This window comes from Pleurodeles waltl, chromosome 4_1 (genome assembly GCF_031143425.1).
Source record: "Pleurodeles waltl isolate 20211129_DDA chromosome 4_1, aPleWal1.hap1.20221129, whole genome shotgun sequence".
In the NCBI taxonomy this organism is placed as follows: domain Eukaryota; kingdom Metazoa; phylum Chordata; class Amphibia; order Caudata; family Salamandridae; genus Pleurodeles; species Pleurodeles waltl.
This window is the reverse complement of record NC_090442.1, coordinates 968,805,019-968,821,868: the sequence shown is the minus strand read 5'-3', so window position 1 is coordinate 968,821,868 and position 16,850 is coordinate 968,805,019. Positions and strand designations below refer to the sequence as shown.

Here is a 16,850-nt window from a genome sequence, read left to right as displayed (position 1 = left end):
CTACGCCAAGCAGGTTGCCTCCATAAAAGTTTATACTTTTAGACCTCTAAAATGGAAGTCAATATCTTCTAGCAGGGCAATGTCAAAGACTGAGGTCAGCGAGGGTCATTTGAACTTGTGTACATTGTAATCGACCTCGCAATGAAGCCTTTGATTATGATGCCAAAAGCTCCCACGTTGCCAAAATTGGATTTCATGGCTTCTGAAGGTACTTCACCTATTGAATAGATTTGACAACTTGCCCAGGTCCAATGTCTTACCTTTTGACTTTGGGCATGATTTAGATTTCAGCGGATGAGTTACTCCATCACAACGTTGATGGATATCCCATCCGAAATATAAATTCCATCTTTTCCTATGGGACTTATATTTTGCCGGCCAGGATATCCGTCACCGTTGTGCCAGGGTAACCCATCTGCCAAAATCTAAATCAGACCCTTAGTCACTTGTTTGGAAGTTGAAATCCACCAGTGGGTAAATAAGAAGCTGTAGCCCACCAGGACTCAATAAGGCAGAATATGTTTACTGCAAGGTCCAGCTGAACCTTTTTCAGTGTGACAAAAAGCTCAGAAGACAAACATGATCTTGTCTGCTAGAGTGCGACCTTCCTGTGCAAAACTAAGTCAAATTTTTCTCCAACTGCATAGAAAGTTCCCACTTGCCATACCAGTAGACCCTGGTTTCTCTGGAGCGGTGTCTAAAGACCAGGTTCTCTTGAGCAATGTCTGCCTTAGGTTCCTGTCTTCTGTAGAGTAAGGAGTCTTTCTGCTTTGTGTCCCTGTAACATGCACACAGGTGGTCAATCGCCTGACCCCTGTAGAGCAATTCCTGAGGGCCAGCATTAGTCAGAAGTCCTTGAGTGAGTCGTCTTCTTCCAGAAGGAGTCTGGAATTCTTTTCTAACAGATCTTTCTGTAGGTGGAGTCTTGCTAGGTCCATGAATGTTCTGAGTAAGTGGTGGCTGAGGTGCCAGGCTTATCCTGTGCAGTAGCCAGAGTCCAGAGAACATCTGCCACCCAATCCAAACTATTTTCTTTCAGTGCCCCTCCTCCTTTACAGCACCTCCTCTTCGCCGTGCTGTAAAGTTATGAAAGAGCCTCTGTTTCAATCTGGCAGAACCCTTCAGCCATATGTAGGCTTGACTTCAACTTCTTACCCACTCCCTTTTCTATATGACCTCTCTTTGCATCTGCGAGAGTACAAACTGTGGGTGCAGTGTGTCTGTCTATTAGGACCTGGGAAGGAAATAGGGGAGTCCTCTCTGTATTTCCATGCCCAGAGATCGTGTTAAGGCATCCTTTGTTCTGCCAACTGTTCCTGTCCAAACTTTTTAACCAATCCCTGCTACTTGTGCAACAGTTAAAACCACATTGTCCTTCCTGGGCACAGACCATTGTCTTCTGGGCCTGCATTGTTAACTCTTCCAGTCAAGGATATGTACTACAACTCTAGATGTGTGATGCTTGGTAGAGTTAGTTTTAAGCTATTTCTGGATCAGGCAGTCTAAAGTGCATTTATCCTAAATTTAATTATCCACATAAATGGTCAAAAATCTTATTTCACCATTGAATCAGATTTTGAAAATTAAGTAGGAAACAACTCGGGAGGACTTTGCTGGCATTTTTCAAGATGGAGATATGAAATTAAATAATGTAGTCACACCTACACCTGTCCTATGGAAAATGAAGCCCGACCTAGATAGTGAAGTAGCTTTAATGCCTGAGTCACTGCCAGGACACACATTGTACACGGGGTGTGTGCCACTTTATATATTAGGCATTCTGCTTTGTGAGCATACAAGGTGCACATGAAAGGATCTGTTAATAAAATATAAAAGTGGGTTTTCCAAATGTAAAAGACACTCTTCCTTGTCATGTGTTATTGTAGTACGTTTAAACTGCTGGCCAGGCAGAGCACAAGGGTGCTCTTGATAGACTAATAGTTTTGAAATATATATGGGTGATGTAAATACATACTGCAGCTGACATATGACATTTGACCTTCCATGTCATAATTGCATGTTTGGCACCATCTACAATGGCCTTACAGGGGAGTTAACAAGGCCACCTAGGGAGTTCCATCACACTGCACATGTTTTATGGGAAGCATAGGAATATTGCTACTTTTTAGCAGAGGTAAAGCACACTGAGTTTCAAAATAAGAAAAATCAGACAGGAAAACAATGGGGATACCGTACAACAATTACATCATTTCTTATATCTACACAGTTCCCTTCTGTGTCTCAACAACTCAGAAATACCTCTTGAAACAACTGCCTGCTTCCGTTCCACACAGGACTAATAAGCCAATATTTGCATTGTTGCATGGCATTTTGATAGGGATAAATATGTAGCATTACATATTCCATAGTAAACACTTACACCAATGTAGGTGAAGCATACTTTTCGGATATATATGAAGACAAACAACATGCATAACAGACATGAATCTTATACACAGAAAGTTAGCATGATAACTCTTGGACAGTGAACATCCTGGCACTAGAATTGGGATGCAACTGACATTGATGCTGTGAATACACAGGACCATGGAAACATGAATGCAAACAGTTGGATAGTAAGACTTGGGCTTCTCACAGAGACACACATTCAAGCAGACAGGGAGACAAAGGCTCACAGTGGGATATAAATTCACAAAAAAGGGCACTATGCAAGGAGAGACACTCGCTGGTACCGGTAAACATTTGCATGATCAAAGGGAGAAGGTAAATAATGACTAAGAGTTGAGGACATTAAGACACAAACTTGCTTATGGTAACAGAAGAGTCAGTTGTGGTAAGTTCAAGGTCATAATGCTAGATGCCTCCCACCCCTTGCTACTAGGACAACTCACATTTAATTTAGAATTAAACAGTTGGGATGAGGAGAGACCTAACAGCACCAACAGACCATGATATTATACATTTTGTGTGCTATGGATACATCAAGGAGCTTAGCATACATACAACAAAGTAGGGTGTCTAAAATCCACAACTAACAAAATAGTAAATTCACTGATTTTATGCCAGAATATGGATTTAATCAGGATACCTTGTTCCAACTGATGCAACAGCTGTGACATCCACAGTGTATCAGTAATTTGAAGTTATAAGCAAAATAACGGATATTTTGAACATACATATCTTAGAAATGTATGTGCTAGCTAAAAACAATATAAATTATAACTTTTGAAATATGGTGACTCGGGCCCTGATTTAGATCTTGGCGGTTGGTAATACTCCATCACAAATCTGATGGATATCTTGCCCACCGTATTATGATCCCATTATACCGTATGGAATCGTAATACGGTGGATGGGATATCCTGTGATGGAGTAACCCATCCGCCAAACTTTAAATCAGGCCCAGTGTGCTTCAGAGAGTGACTCCCTGTGTCAACCAATGTTATTACTGCCTATCACTGAAATGAAAAATGTTAAATATTGTGTGTGTGTCAGTTCTAACAACTGTCAGGCCAAATGTTTGTGAATGTGCATCTAAACTTCCTCTTTCTAATATAGTTGAAGTTGCCATGTCTTTGACCACTCGTAGATCTGGTAAAGCTCCCTGACCTGACCAGTAACGTGCAGATTTTTTACAAACAGAAAATAACTATTTGTGTCCACTTTTCCTACCCTTGTGACCCAAGGGTAGGTCGCTCCCCCTGCCGCTGCAGCTCCTCCAGGTTCCTGAGTTCCTGAGACCCACCTCACAGTAAGTACCCCCCCCTCCCAGCCCCTCGCTCTGCCCCGCGCTACTCACCCTCTCTCCTGCTCCTGCTTCTTTTCTTCTTTTCTTCTTCTCTGTTCTTCTGTTCTTCCTCCTCGCTCCTCGTCTGTAATCTTCTTCTGTACTCTTCTTTCCCCCGTCTTCACTCTTCTTCTCTTCTTCCTCATCTTCTTCTGTGGTCTTCTGCCCTCTGTTCTTCGTTTTCTGTATCTTCTTCTGTGTTCTTCTGTGTTCTTCTGTGTTCTTCCGGTCTTCCTTTCTTCTCTCCTTCCGGTCTTCTGATCTTCCTTTCTTCTCTCCTTCCGGTCTTCTGTTCTTCTGTTCTTCTGTTCTTCTGTTCTTCTGTTCTTCTGTTCTTCTGTTCTTCTGTTCTTCTGTTCTTCTGTTCTTCTGTTCTTCTGTTCTTCTGTTCTTCGGTTCTTCGGTTCTTCGGTTCTTCGGTTCTTCTTGCCTTCGGTTCTTCTGTTCTTCTGTTCTTCTGTTCTTCTGTTCTTCTGTTCTTCTGTTCTTCTGTTCTTCTGTTCTTCTGTTCTTCTGTTCTTCTGTTCTTCTGTTCTTCCGTTCTTCTTGTCTTCTGCCTTCGGCTCTTCTGCCTCCTCCGTCCTCTTCTCCCCGCGCCTGCTCTCCTGCTCCTGCCTCATTCCCCTCCCCCACTCGCATCCCCCTCTCTATCTCCCCTATCTAACCCGTTCACTATCTACCTCCCTCACTCCTGCTATCTACCTATCTCTCTATCCCACTATCTAACTCCCTCACTCTCCACCTCCTCCTATCTTCCTATCTCTCTATCTATTTCCCTATCTATCGATTTCCCTATCTATCGATTTCCCTATCTATCCATTGTCCCTATCTATTTCTCTATCTCTCCCCCCCTCCCTCACCCCCTCTATTACCTATCTTCCTATCCTCTCACTCTACCTCTCACCCTCACCCACCTCTACAACCCCCCTCCCCTATCTTCTCAACCCTACTCCTATCTTTCTCCCTTATCTCCTAAACCTCCTAACACTCACCCCCCTCCACCCTTAAACCCCCCTCCCCCAGCTCTTCTCACTCTACCTGTCCCCCCCTCCCTCGTGCTTTCCCGCCGCGACCTCCTGCACGCCCCCGCCCCCCAGCTCCCATTCGCCCCCACCTGACCCCTCCCCCCCTCCTACCTCATATGGCGGCCGCTGCGCGATTGCGCAGCGGGCGCGCCGCTGGCGCACCGGAGGCGCGCCAGAGGCAAGCCCGTCTGCACCCGTCCGCGCCCAGCGCCACGACCCCTGGTCCCCAGCTCTCCCAAGCCCCGCTTACCCGCTACGACCCCTCCACGCCCTCAACCCAGGACGCTCCAACACTTGCTTCCAAGCTCACCCCAATCGCGCCCATGGACCCTTCGCCTGCAACTCCTGCAAACGCACCTTCCACCATGCAACAACCACGACCACAAGCCCACGCGCCATCAACCACCTCAAGTGCATCCTATTCAACGCTCGCTCCGTCCACAAACACGCCGTTGAACTCTGGGACCTCCTGGACTCCATAGCCCGGACGTCGCCTTCATCACGGAGACCTGGATGAATGCCTCCTTGGCCCCTGACATCGCCACTGCCATCCCCGAAGGCTACAAGATCTCCAGAAAAGACCGCACCAACCAGGTAGGAAGAGGTATCGCCATCGTCTTCAAAGACTCCATCAGCGTCACCACCTCCACCGAAGACACCCATCTCGCCGCTGAACACCTGCATTTTCAGATTCGCACCGATCTGAGGACCACCCTCAGAGGATCCCTCATCTACCGTCCTCCCGGGCCACGCGCCCCTTTCAGCGACGCCATCGCCGACTTCATCTCCCCGCACACCCTCGCCTCGCCGGACTACATCCTCCTAGGTGACCTCAACTTCCATCTGGAACAAAACAACGACCCCAACACCACCACCCTGCTCGACAACCTCGCCAACCTCGGCCTCAAACAACTGGTGAACACCGCCACCCACATCGCCGGACACACGCTTGACCCCATCTTCTCCGCCAGCAAACACGTCTTCTTCAGCCACGCCTCCGCCCTACACTGGACCGACCACAGCTGCGTCCACTTCACATTCCGACGCGAGACCCGCCACCTCCGCACCCAACCCATCCCTCGTCGACAGTGGAGCAAGATCCCCGAAGAGCAACTCTTCTCTGCACTCGCCGCCAACCAACCCACCCTCACCACCGACCCCATCGATGCAGCCCTCAACCTCACAAACTGGATCTCCAACTGCGCAGACATCCTTGCTCCCCTCAAACGCAAGCATCGACAGACCAACACCAAAAAACCTCTCTGGTTCTCTGACACCCTCAAAGAATCAAAGAAAACTTGTCGCGCCCTTGAGAAAGCCTGGCGCAAGGACCGCACCGCTGACAACATGACCGCCCTCAAGAACGCTACCCGCGAACACCACCACCTGATCCGCGCTGCCAAAAGGAACTTTTTCACCGACAGACTGGACAAAAACAGACACAACAGCAGAGAACTCTTCAGCATCGTCAAGGAGTTCTCCAACCCCAACGCCAACGCCGTCACGCCCTCACAGGATCTGTGTGAATCCCTCGCCACTTTCTTCCATCGCAAGATTAGCGACCTCCACGACAGCTTCGGACACCAGACCCAACCAAACACCACCGAACCGGCATCCACGGCCATCACCCTCAACAACTGGTCCCACATCAACACGGAAGAAACCAAATCCATCATGAACTCTATCCACTCCGGCGCCCCTTCGGACCCCTGCCCGCACTTCATCTTTAACAAAGCCGACGACATCATCGCCCGCACCTCCAGACCGTCATCAACTCTTCTTTTTCTTCTGCTACCTTCCCCGAATGCTGGAAACACGCCGAAGTCAACGCCCTACTAAAGAAACCTACGGCTGACCCGAGCGACCTGAAAAACTTCCGCCCCATCTCTCTTCTGCCTTTCCCAGCCAAAGCAATAGAGAAGACCGTCAACAAACAGCTGACCACCTTCCTGGAAGACAACAACCTGCTCGACCCCTCACAAACCGGATTCTGAACCAACCACAGCACTGAAACCGCCCTCATCTCAGTCACTGACGACATCAGAACCCTGATGGACAACGGTGAAACTGTCGCCCTCATTCTGCTCGACCTCTCGGCTGCCTTTGACACCGTCTGTCACCGCACCCTAATCACCCGCCTCCGCTCCACCGGAATCCAAGGCCAGGCCCTGGACTGGATCGCCTCCTTCCTCTCAAACCGTTCCCAAAGAGTTTACCTCCCTCCGTTTCGCTCAGAACCCACCGAGATCATCTGCGGCGTACCCCAAGGCTCATCACTCAGCCCGACACTCTTCAATGTCTACATGAGCCCCCTCGCCAACATCGTACGCAAGCACGACATCATCATCACCTCCTACGCCGACGACACCCAACTTATACTCTAACTCACCAAGGACCCCGCCAGCGCCAAGACCAACCTACAAGAGGGTATGAAGGACGTCGCAGATTGGATGAGGCTCAGCCGCCTAAAGCTGAACTCTGAAAAAACGGAAGTCCTCATCCTCGGCAACACCCCGTCTGCCTGGGATGACTCCTGGTGGCCCACGGCCCTCGGCACCGCACCGACCCCCACAGACCACGCCCGCAACCTCGGCTTCATCTTGGACCCTCTTCTCACCATGACCAAGCAAGTCAACGCCGTGTCCTCCGCCTGCTTCCTCACCCTCCGCATGCTCCGCAAGATCTTCTGCCGACACCAGAAAAACCGTGACCCACGCCCTCGTCACGAGCCGCCTGGACTACGGCAACACCCTCTACGCCGGGACCTCAGCCAAACTCCAAAATCGCCTGCAACGCATTCAAAACTCCTCGGCCCGCCTCATCCTCGACATACCCCGCAGCAGCCACATTTCCGCACACCTGAGACACCTGCATTGGCTCCCAGTCAGCAAAAGGATCACCTTCCGATTTCTCACCCACGCACACAAAGCCCTCCACGACAAGGGACCGGAATACCTCAACAGACGCCTCAGCTTCTACGTCCCCACCCGCCTCCTCCGCTCCTCTGGCCTCGCACTCGCTGCTGTCCCTCGCATCCGCCGCTCCACAGCGGGTGGGAGATCTTTCTCCTTCCTGGCGGCCAAGACCTGGAACTCCCTCCCCACCAGCCTCAGGACCACCCAGGACCACTCCGCTTTCCGGAGACTCCTAAAGACCTGGCTGTTCGAGCAGCGATAACCCCCCTTTCTCCCGTAGCGCCTTGAGACCCGCACGGGTGAGTAGCGCGCTTTATAAATGTTAATTATTTGATTTGATTTGATTTTAAGTTGACTATTTAATGCTATTAATAAGAGGGTAACGTTCACAGATTATCAAGTAAATTAAAACAGAAAACGCATATAAATGCAGCACCATGAGCAAAGCGCAATTTTAAAACTAGGGAAATGAGGCGAGCAAGGTCTAATACATTGAAGTGGCGTGTGCAAGGAGACCCTATTTTGAGTACTGGCCAAACTCAGTTTTGCAAGCAAGTGCAGACAAGCTAGATAGGCGAGCAAGGTCTCATTCATTGAAGTGACCTGTGCAAGGAGACTCTATTTTTGGTACTGGCCAGCAGTCACTTATTTCCTCTAAAAAGACTAAAGCGCATGCAGTGTAAACATAAGTGCAAGAAAGTCTAGCCATCTTTGAATCTATCATTTAGCCGTTTTTGCAATTGGTAGATGATTGTTCAAATTTAGCTAGGTCAGTCGATTCTTTCAGTTTAAAAACCAAGTTCCTAGCTTGAATGCAAGTTTGTATAGCATGGTGTAAAAAAAAGAGGTTTGGTCAAAGTGCAACATGCATTCCTCAGTGCCGGGCAGCAACAAAGTAGATGGCTGAACAATTCAGATTCATAGGTGCAAAGCCTGCAATTGGTAATTTTTCTTATATTGTGTCCTCTCTGTGGTCAGAAAAAAAAGAAATGGCCTCTTCCAAACTTATAAAACCTTTGTGCTACAATGTAATCTAAAAAATCTGCAGTCTCCCGTTTAAAGTTGTTTTTACTTTTTTAGAAGCATAATGGGTTGTAGCACTTGTCATTGGACATCAAGGAGTAACCTTCATTTGAAATCACACATTCAAACTTCTGGAATTTGTGGGGAGCCACACATTTCTTACAACAATACATTTTCCCCAAGTCTCCCAATAACAATGGTAACTCACAAGTGTCAGTTGGCCAGGAGATCTGAACACAGAAGGCCCTAAAGCGCTATGTGGAGAGATCAGCAATACTAGTAGCTGAGGGATTTAGGGCTGTGCTTGGCTGCCACTAATGGAAACCTACCCATCACATACACTTTTCTGTTCAATACCTTGCTCACCAGTGAATTCTCACTATTATATTATACATGATAATCAAATGCACAGTATTTTCATTGTCAGGTTGATTCTTTTGGGACCAAGTAGGATTTCTTCTCGAGACTTTGTTTCAACCCTGGTGACAGCTCTTTCAACACCCATTTAGGGTACCCCAGTTCCCTAAATCTGTTCAGCCTGTCGGACATTTCACTGTGACAATCACTCTTGTTACTGCAATTGTGTTTTGCTCTTATTAATTCACTATAGGGGAAACTCCATTTTAGTTGTTCTGGGTGACTGCTTGAAGCATGGAGTGGGGTGTTTCCTACTGTAGGTTTCCTGAACAATTCAGAAGTAAGCCTACGTCCCTCCACCAGAATCTCAACATCGAGGAAGATAATCTTGGACCCACTGATGTCACGTGTAAACTCTTGTTTGTAGTTGTTCACATTTAACCTCTTCATTAAGACAAAAGCTTGCGTCCTAGTCCCTTGCCAGGTCAAAAATAGGTTGTATATGAACCTTACCCACACTACAATTTTCTCCATGTTTGCTACAAACTCAGGGGAGATGGACACCTGCTCCTGCCACTAGCCCATCAACAAGTTGAAGTAACTGGGTACGAAACAAGTGCTCCTCGCGGTCCCCTGAGTCTGCTTGTATAGCTCTATATTAGAAAAAAAGGTATTGTTATGCAAACAGAATTTCATCATCCTAAGCACCATGAGAATGTGGGCATAAAATGAAATGGGTTTAGCTCTCAGGAAGTGTTGCACAGCTTTGATCCCATCCTTGTGTCAGACATAGGTACATAACGATTTCACATCCATGGTCAATAGGAGGAAATCTCCTCCCAATTAATTCCTTCAACCTTTTTGAGGGAATCCTTAGTATCCTTAATATGTGAGGGAAGAGCATTTACAATGGGCCTAAGATAAAAGTCTTTTTAACTTGATGTATTCTCCAATAGACCCTCTGGATGACAAATTTGGCCTCCCTGGGGAATTCTCTAGGGTGTTAAGTATTTTGGGTAATAGGTAGAGAAACGGGATCTCGGACTGACAGTTCTTAAGATAATGAAGTTCCTCTATCAACCGCCTGTCTTTCCACATATTAAGCAAATCCCAGTACTCTGTTACCGTATTTTTGTACTCTGAAAAAGTGATACTTTTATAAAACCCGGGCTCATTCAGCTGTCTACAGGCTTCCTCGGGGTACATTTCCATAGTAAAACAATCACATTACCTCCCTTGTGTGTAGGGTGTATTGTTATTTCCTTATCCATTGATAAGGACTCTATGGTATTTCATTTTGACCAGCTGAATGGACCCTGAATGGATCTAGTGTTCTTGGCTGTAAGGCAACAGCCTTCAAACATTTTAATGCTGAACTCCCCTCAGAAAAAAATCATCAGCCCTCCTCTGATTTTTTCACAATTATTCTGTTAAACCGACAATTCGTAAACATGTCTTCACTTATTTAAACATTGCAATTAAGTTTTGTTACTTTTTTTAAAAATGCAATCAAATACATGATGGCAAACATACTATTGTGGTCAAGCAGGCCTTACCAATGTGTAGAAGATCCACACTGTGATTATCAGAAGGGGAGGTGTGGGTTTTGAAGAGTATTTGGAGACCCTTACCTTTTGACACATACTCCCATCTTGGATATAAATGACAAAACATGCTAGTGATGGCCCATTAGAGAGTGGTTTACTGCTGCTCATTTGTTTCAGCTTAAAACAAAGCCCTATTATTAGCATAATGCTTAACTTAGCTAGAGCCTGATGCCCCCCGAGATCACTAGAGGCCCCCCTAGTGGGACTCGCCCCCAGTGAAGTCCCCTGCTTTATGGTGTTTTAGTTCAGATACAGCACACTCATGGAAAGCATCAATTATGTCAAGTGAAAGCATAGGGGTATATCTAGATTTATGTTTAAATTCATTATTCACATTAATGTCATATACAATATCAAGTTCCTCCAATATTTGCTCAACATTTTTGCCCTCTTCCCTTTGTTTCAATTCATACAAGGTGATGAGAAAGTCTATAACTCCAACTCTTAAATCAATATCTGATACGTTCCTTTGTTTACCTTGTGGCTTGGGTTTCAGGCCCATTTTGAAAGATTTTATATGTTTAAATTTTCTAATCATCTTAAATACATCCATTCTTGTTCTCACAAAATAAAAGGACTCCATGGGTTAGGAGGAAGGCCATGTCCCAGTACATTAAGTTCACTGGGTGCTATTATTCTTTTAGAAAGGTTAATTACCATATTCTTTGGCTCTGTCATTGATCTGATGCTTGATTTCTCTTGTGACTTCCCATGGAGGTGTTCCTTATTGCTCTACCTCTGCTGCCTCTTTTTAGCGTCTGCTTCTGCCACCTCTTCCCTTTGATGTTTGACCTCTTCCAGTTAAGAATGGTTGATTTATTGATCGCTCCTTCTCAGAAGGCAAAATTGCTGTAAAAAGTCATAGTGGTGATGGATGTGTTGCTTTCTCGTTCGGAGGTACTCGGACCCCCGTTCCCTGACATATCAGTTTCTGTCATTTCCTCTTGATTTGACGCACCTTCATTCAATTTTTCCATCCTCTCGGGGATTGATTTCATAAACACTATCAATTTTTTATTAAAGGCTAGTATTATTCCAGATTCAATGGCAAATTTTCTGTTTCTTCATTTTTATTTCTGCAATTTTTCAAGTCTTATTTCTATATCCTGTTTGTGTTTTGAAATGAGTTCCTATTCTTTTTGGCCTGCCAGCCAAGTATTTGTACTCTCAATCTCCTTTAAGGCTCTTTCACAGCCCTTCCATGCATACTTGACTAGAATATTTAGAATAGTTGTTGAACAAGCTGTAAAATTATTAATCCATTCTTCCACCATCTAGGAGTTAGGATTGTCATATGTGGGAACAATAAATATTCTTAAACAACAAGGAATCATATTATTATCCAAGTAATTCTCCAAGGAGGTTGCTTCCAACCATTTAATTCAATCTGGGATAATTTTGCCAACTTTGCCAGCTACACAGCAAAGTGAGGCCGTTTCCCCCATTTTTGGGGTAACACCAGTTCCTTTTGTATCAGCTGCTAAGAACAGAGCCTTAGCTGTAAGTGCCCTTTGTCCGTCCCTCCCAGACGTCATCCTAAAATGGATGTCATTTTCTTTTTGTCATTTATCAGGTCTATGCAGGCCCACCTATGACATCATAGGTTCCCCCTACCTTATTGGTCAAAAACATTCAAAGGTGCTGTGAAGTGTCTAACAATGTGTTGCGAAAGGTGAAATCTAAAGTGTCTACAGCATGCAGCAATAAAGAATTATTACAAGAATACAAAAGGAGGATTCACCAGTGTGAGATCATCCAGAATGCCCTGTTCAAATCAGATTAGTCATGTGTTTCCTGCAGGCGTCTCAGACCAAGGTTGTTGGTTCTAGGCTTCTTAGCCACAGGTGGCAGATTCACACAGAATTCTGATATTCTGCCTTACTCTCCTGCTGTATTTCTAATATAGCCTATAAGTATTGCGGACCCAAGATAGCCACTTTCCAACTTTTTATCCATTGATGGCAGATATTTGACAAGTAAGCTCAACTCCAATGTTATACAATTCAGGGGTTTTCCAATGCTTGCTCTATAATGACTAATTTGACTCTGTATATTGTTGGACACACTGTTGGTATCATCACAAGCACTTTTTTACAATCTGTACTGTGAATACACAGGTACCATGTGCATCCCCGAACATGAGGTATGGCACTTGAAATTCCTCCCCTTACCCACCCAACTTGCAGCTTTTATATGCTGTCCTGAATATTTAAGCACAGTCACACAAATAGGCAGCAGAAATTATGTTCATTAACACTATTAAGCTTAGAAGCTTAAGTGCACTCCGGTCGCCCTTAATTCTGAGACAACACCATAGCTGGGCACAGTGTGTATTTCTCATATTTCACAGATATATGTAAATGGCATAGGTTCACAGTTGGAATCCAATTTTTGGCTTTCATATGTTTGCCCTGATCGTTCAAGTCCTATCACATAAATTGGCAGCCAACGTTCTGTTCCTTAATACTGTGGCGCTGTGTACTCTGGTCGCCATTATGCTTAAAAGATGTAGCTGAGTGTTACTCACAATTCACAGGTCTTTGTCTATGACACAAGATCACAGAATAATAATACCTGGTAATACCTTTCGTATCATTAACAACCTCACCGGCATGTATAATAGGTGGGGTGTCTTGCTTTGAGGGACTTCAGCAAGACTACTAGTGCTGCACCAATTCTAATGTGGTGATATCTTGCGGCTATAAAGGCCCTGCAGTGGAACACTACGTGCACTTAGGGCCTCCCCAAAATCAACATGAACTTATGATGGACAGAATGCTGAACAAATCAAACATTTACTCCCAGTCACAGATCTGGGTTTAATCCTTCATTTTTCTGTTCAATATACCACCCCAGTTTGGACTCAGCCATATGTAAATCTTGACCCTGCTCAGGATGGGAACAGTCCAGCCCAAACTGCCAGGCCAAGTCCTCCCTGGACCATAAACAAGCATCCTGTGACTGTTTTTGGGGTATTGCCCCTCATCAGCCAGGCTAGCTTGAATCCACTGGCTCAGTGAACATGGGACCCACGCCTGGGCCTATCCTTCCCACTTAAGGCGACAAAAGGAAAAAGAACAGGTGATGGATGGAATGCTGAACAAATTAAACATTTTTCCCCCAATCACAGATCTGGATTTAACCCATCTTTATTCTGCTCAACAGGCCACCCCAATTTGGACCCAGCCGTATGCAAATCAGTCTTGACCATGCTCCCTATGGGAACAGTCCAGCCCAAACTACCAGGCTACATCCTCGCTGGACTGGGCAACAAGCATCCTGGGACCAGTTTCAGGGTATCACCCCTCATCAGCCAGGCTAGCTTGATTCCAGTGGCACAGTAAGTACGGGACCCACGCCTGTGCCTACCCTTCCCACTGAGGGCAACAAAAGCAAAAAGAACAGGTGATAGATGGAATGCTGAACAAATGAAACATTCACCCCAGTCACAGATCTGGGCTGAATCGCTCATTTTTTTGCTCAACACGCCACCCCAGTTTGGACCCAGCCATATGCAAATCAGTCTTGACCCTGCACCCTGCTGCCTATGGGAAAAGTCCAGCCCGAACTGACAGGGTAGGCCCTCTCTGGAATAGAAGCGAGCATCCTGGGACTGGCTCCAGAGTTTCACCCCTCATGGGCCATCAGCTCATCAGAGCTTGTATACTAAACGTGAATGGGGATGTATTGTTACATATTAAAAGAACTGAGTCGGGGTTTGGATAAATCATTTTTTAGAGAGACCATGTGCTTATTCCTCTGCACATCGGTGTCACCTTGATGAAGTGATTCATTAAATATTACTGTCTGTATGAGCCCACTTGGGCAGGATGTTCTAAGTCAGCTTTAGATGTTTTATATAAAATCTTTTCATATTTGTTAACTTGTCAGGGACATTTATCATACACACTACTTTGTTTGCTGTTATTTGTAACCTATTGTTCTATTTGTACTCCACTCCAAAATGGCCACCACAGCAATAGAGTAACTCTAATTTACATATTACATTTTTGTGTTCAACAGCCTCCTTGGGCAATTTTATATGAGTATATCCATCTGTTTTTTTGGATTTCCTTATCACGCTTTCTTGACAATGTCAATTATTGGGATTTTTCTGAAACTCAGAGTTTTGCTTGTACTTCACTTTAAGATGGACAAAATTGACACAAGAAACTACCAATGCCTCTTAATCATAGTCCTTTCTTTGTGACAATGATTGTTTTAAATGGTTGCTTTGAAGTTGAATATGCTAGTGTTATCAAGGCCTGTAGGCAGAATGACGCCGCATGAGTCAGTTGATTAGAATGCAGAGCCCTGAGTGCATGTTTTCCTGTATGAAGGCGAATCCCACTTTTGGATTTAAGAATTTGGGCCAACTCCCGAACACATGCGACACCCCCACAAGGAGGCAGCATAAATTAGCAGCAAGGTTTCCTATGTTTTAACACACATATATATATTCCAACAAGGACGATGTCTGCTCACTAATTGTATCCTGAGTAGCAGACCATGAACCACGGCTCATATTTCTCCAGTGTTTATTTAAATCGAAATGGCAGAAAAACCTCTACGCTTTTCGGCGCAACAGCTCCTTGGTCACGAGTATAACTGATAGAGATACATTATTAGTCCGTCGACCATTCTTATTCAACCTACTTTGTAACAAAAATAATAAAAGGACTAAAGCAGAATATGTGCACATCTAACAGGAGAACGTGTCGGCCATTTTGGAGTGTCATTGCTGAATACCAATTTTTTTTACCAACAATTATAACAACTTGTTAGGCCTATCCAGTTCTTCACCCTAAAATTGAAACACAAAATGATCGTTAACATTATAATCACAGTGATATGCATGGCATTTCTACCATTATTGCATTGTAAAGGAAATGGGCAAAATAAAAATTTGGGCAAAAAAAAATGTACTTAATTAATGTTGCACATAACAGTTTCACAATTTCATGGTATATCACCCCAAATTTACTGAATGTTCTTTATCCATATTTAATCCTTTCGGATGAAGAGTCCTGTATTTTATGGTCAATTTGGATTTAAATAAACGCTGGAGAAATATGAGCCGTGGTTCATGGTCTGCTACTCAGGATACGCTTAGTGAGCAGGCATCGTGCTTGTTGGAGTATTTGGGGTTCGCCACCCCACCACGAGCTCACCGCGTCCAAAGCGGCTGGAGTATGGCGAAGCAGGACTGAATATATATATATATATATATATATATATATTATATATGTTCGACACACAATATTATAGTTATATACTGAAAACTGGCAATGGTAGCAGGCTTGTCAAGAAGTATGTATTCATACTTGTCTTCATTTCTTTCAGTATTCAGCATGTATATGGCGCCCAGCACCCTCCATTTGATCCATTACTCCATGGAAGGTGAGTAAAATAATACACTATTTTGACTTTTAATTTGTTTTATATGTACAGTTTAATAGTTGTTTTTAACTAGGTTGACCCCTTTCTGATGTTGGTTGTTGATGTCAATATTACTGTATAATAAAATACAGCTGATAACTGTAGAAAGTCTTGCTGTTCTGCATACCTACGCTAAATATTTCACCTTGTTATTCATACTGTTTACGCTGGCTTTAAAACTCTATGCACTTTACCATGGCTTAACAAAGGTAAAGTGCCTCCCCTCTAATATATGTGCTGTACATTGGAACTCCCTATTTGTTCTTTTTAACCTTCCATTAAGTCCATGGTAAATAGGGTCTTAAGTGCACTTGTGGCATGAAAAGTTAATTGTCATGTGGGCTGCAGTCTACATTTATACAACCCACAAATGTGAGAAAAATATATTTCTGCCTGGAGCCCTACTGTTCTCTGTCTAGGTTGCAGTTTCAACACACTTAGGGAAAATGAGTTACCATGTGGGAAAACCCAATTTTATGTATTCATAAATCACCTCTAATGTCTGCGCACAAACCTAAGGGTGAAACTAAATATTGGGGTTAGTGTGCCCTCAAAGTGAAAGAAAACCCTCTACTACTTCACTGTGTAGTCCTGGCTAGACTTATCTCTAGTCTAGGTGGTATTAAAATCTTTGTTTTCCACCTCCACTTAAGAAATGGCTCTAAAAATGCCTAAGCGGTTTTTCCTTGTTTAGTTTTTAAAATTTGCTTAATGGTGAAATCAGATTTTGAATAAC

The 16,850-nt window shown here is 44.6% G+C and overlaps 1 protein-coding gene across 6 annotated transcripts in view; it reads left to right on the top strand.

The window, feature by feature from the left end:
* TBC1D22A (TBC1 domain family member 22A) overlaps nt 1-16,850 on the top strand; it is a 1,763,002-nt gene that overhangs the window by 28,496 nt on the left and 1,717,656 nt on the right. For all 6 annotated transcript variants that reach the window (XM_069229720.1, XM_069229719.1, XM_069229718.1 and 3 more), the window contains exon 2: nt 16,019-16,075. In XM_069229720.1, coding sequence (XP_069085821.1) covers nt 16,019-16,075 — 57 coding nt within the window. The remainder of the gene's footprint in view (nt 1-16,018; nt 16,076-16,850) is intronic.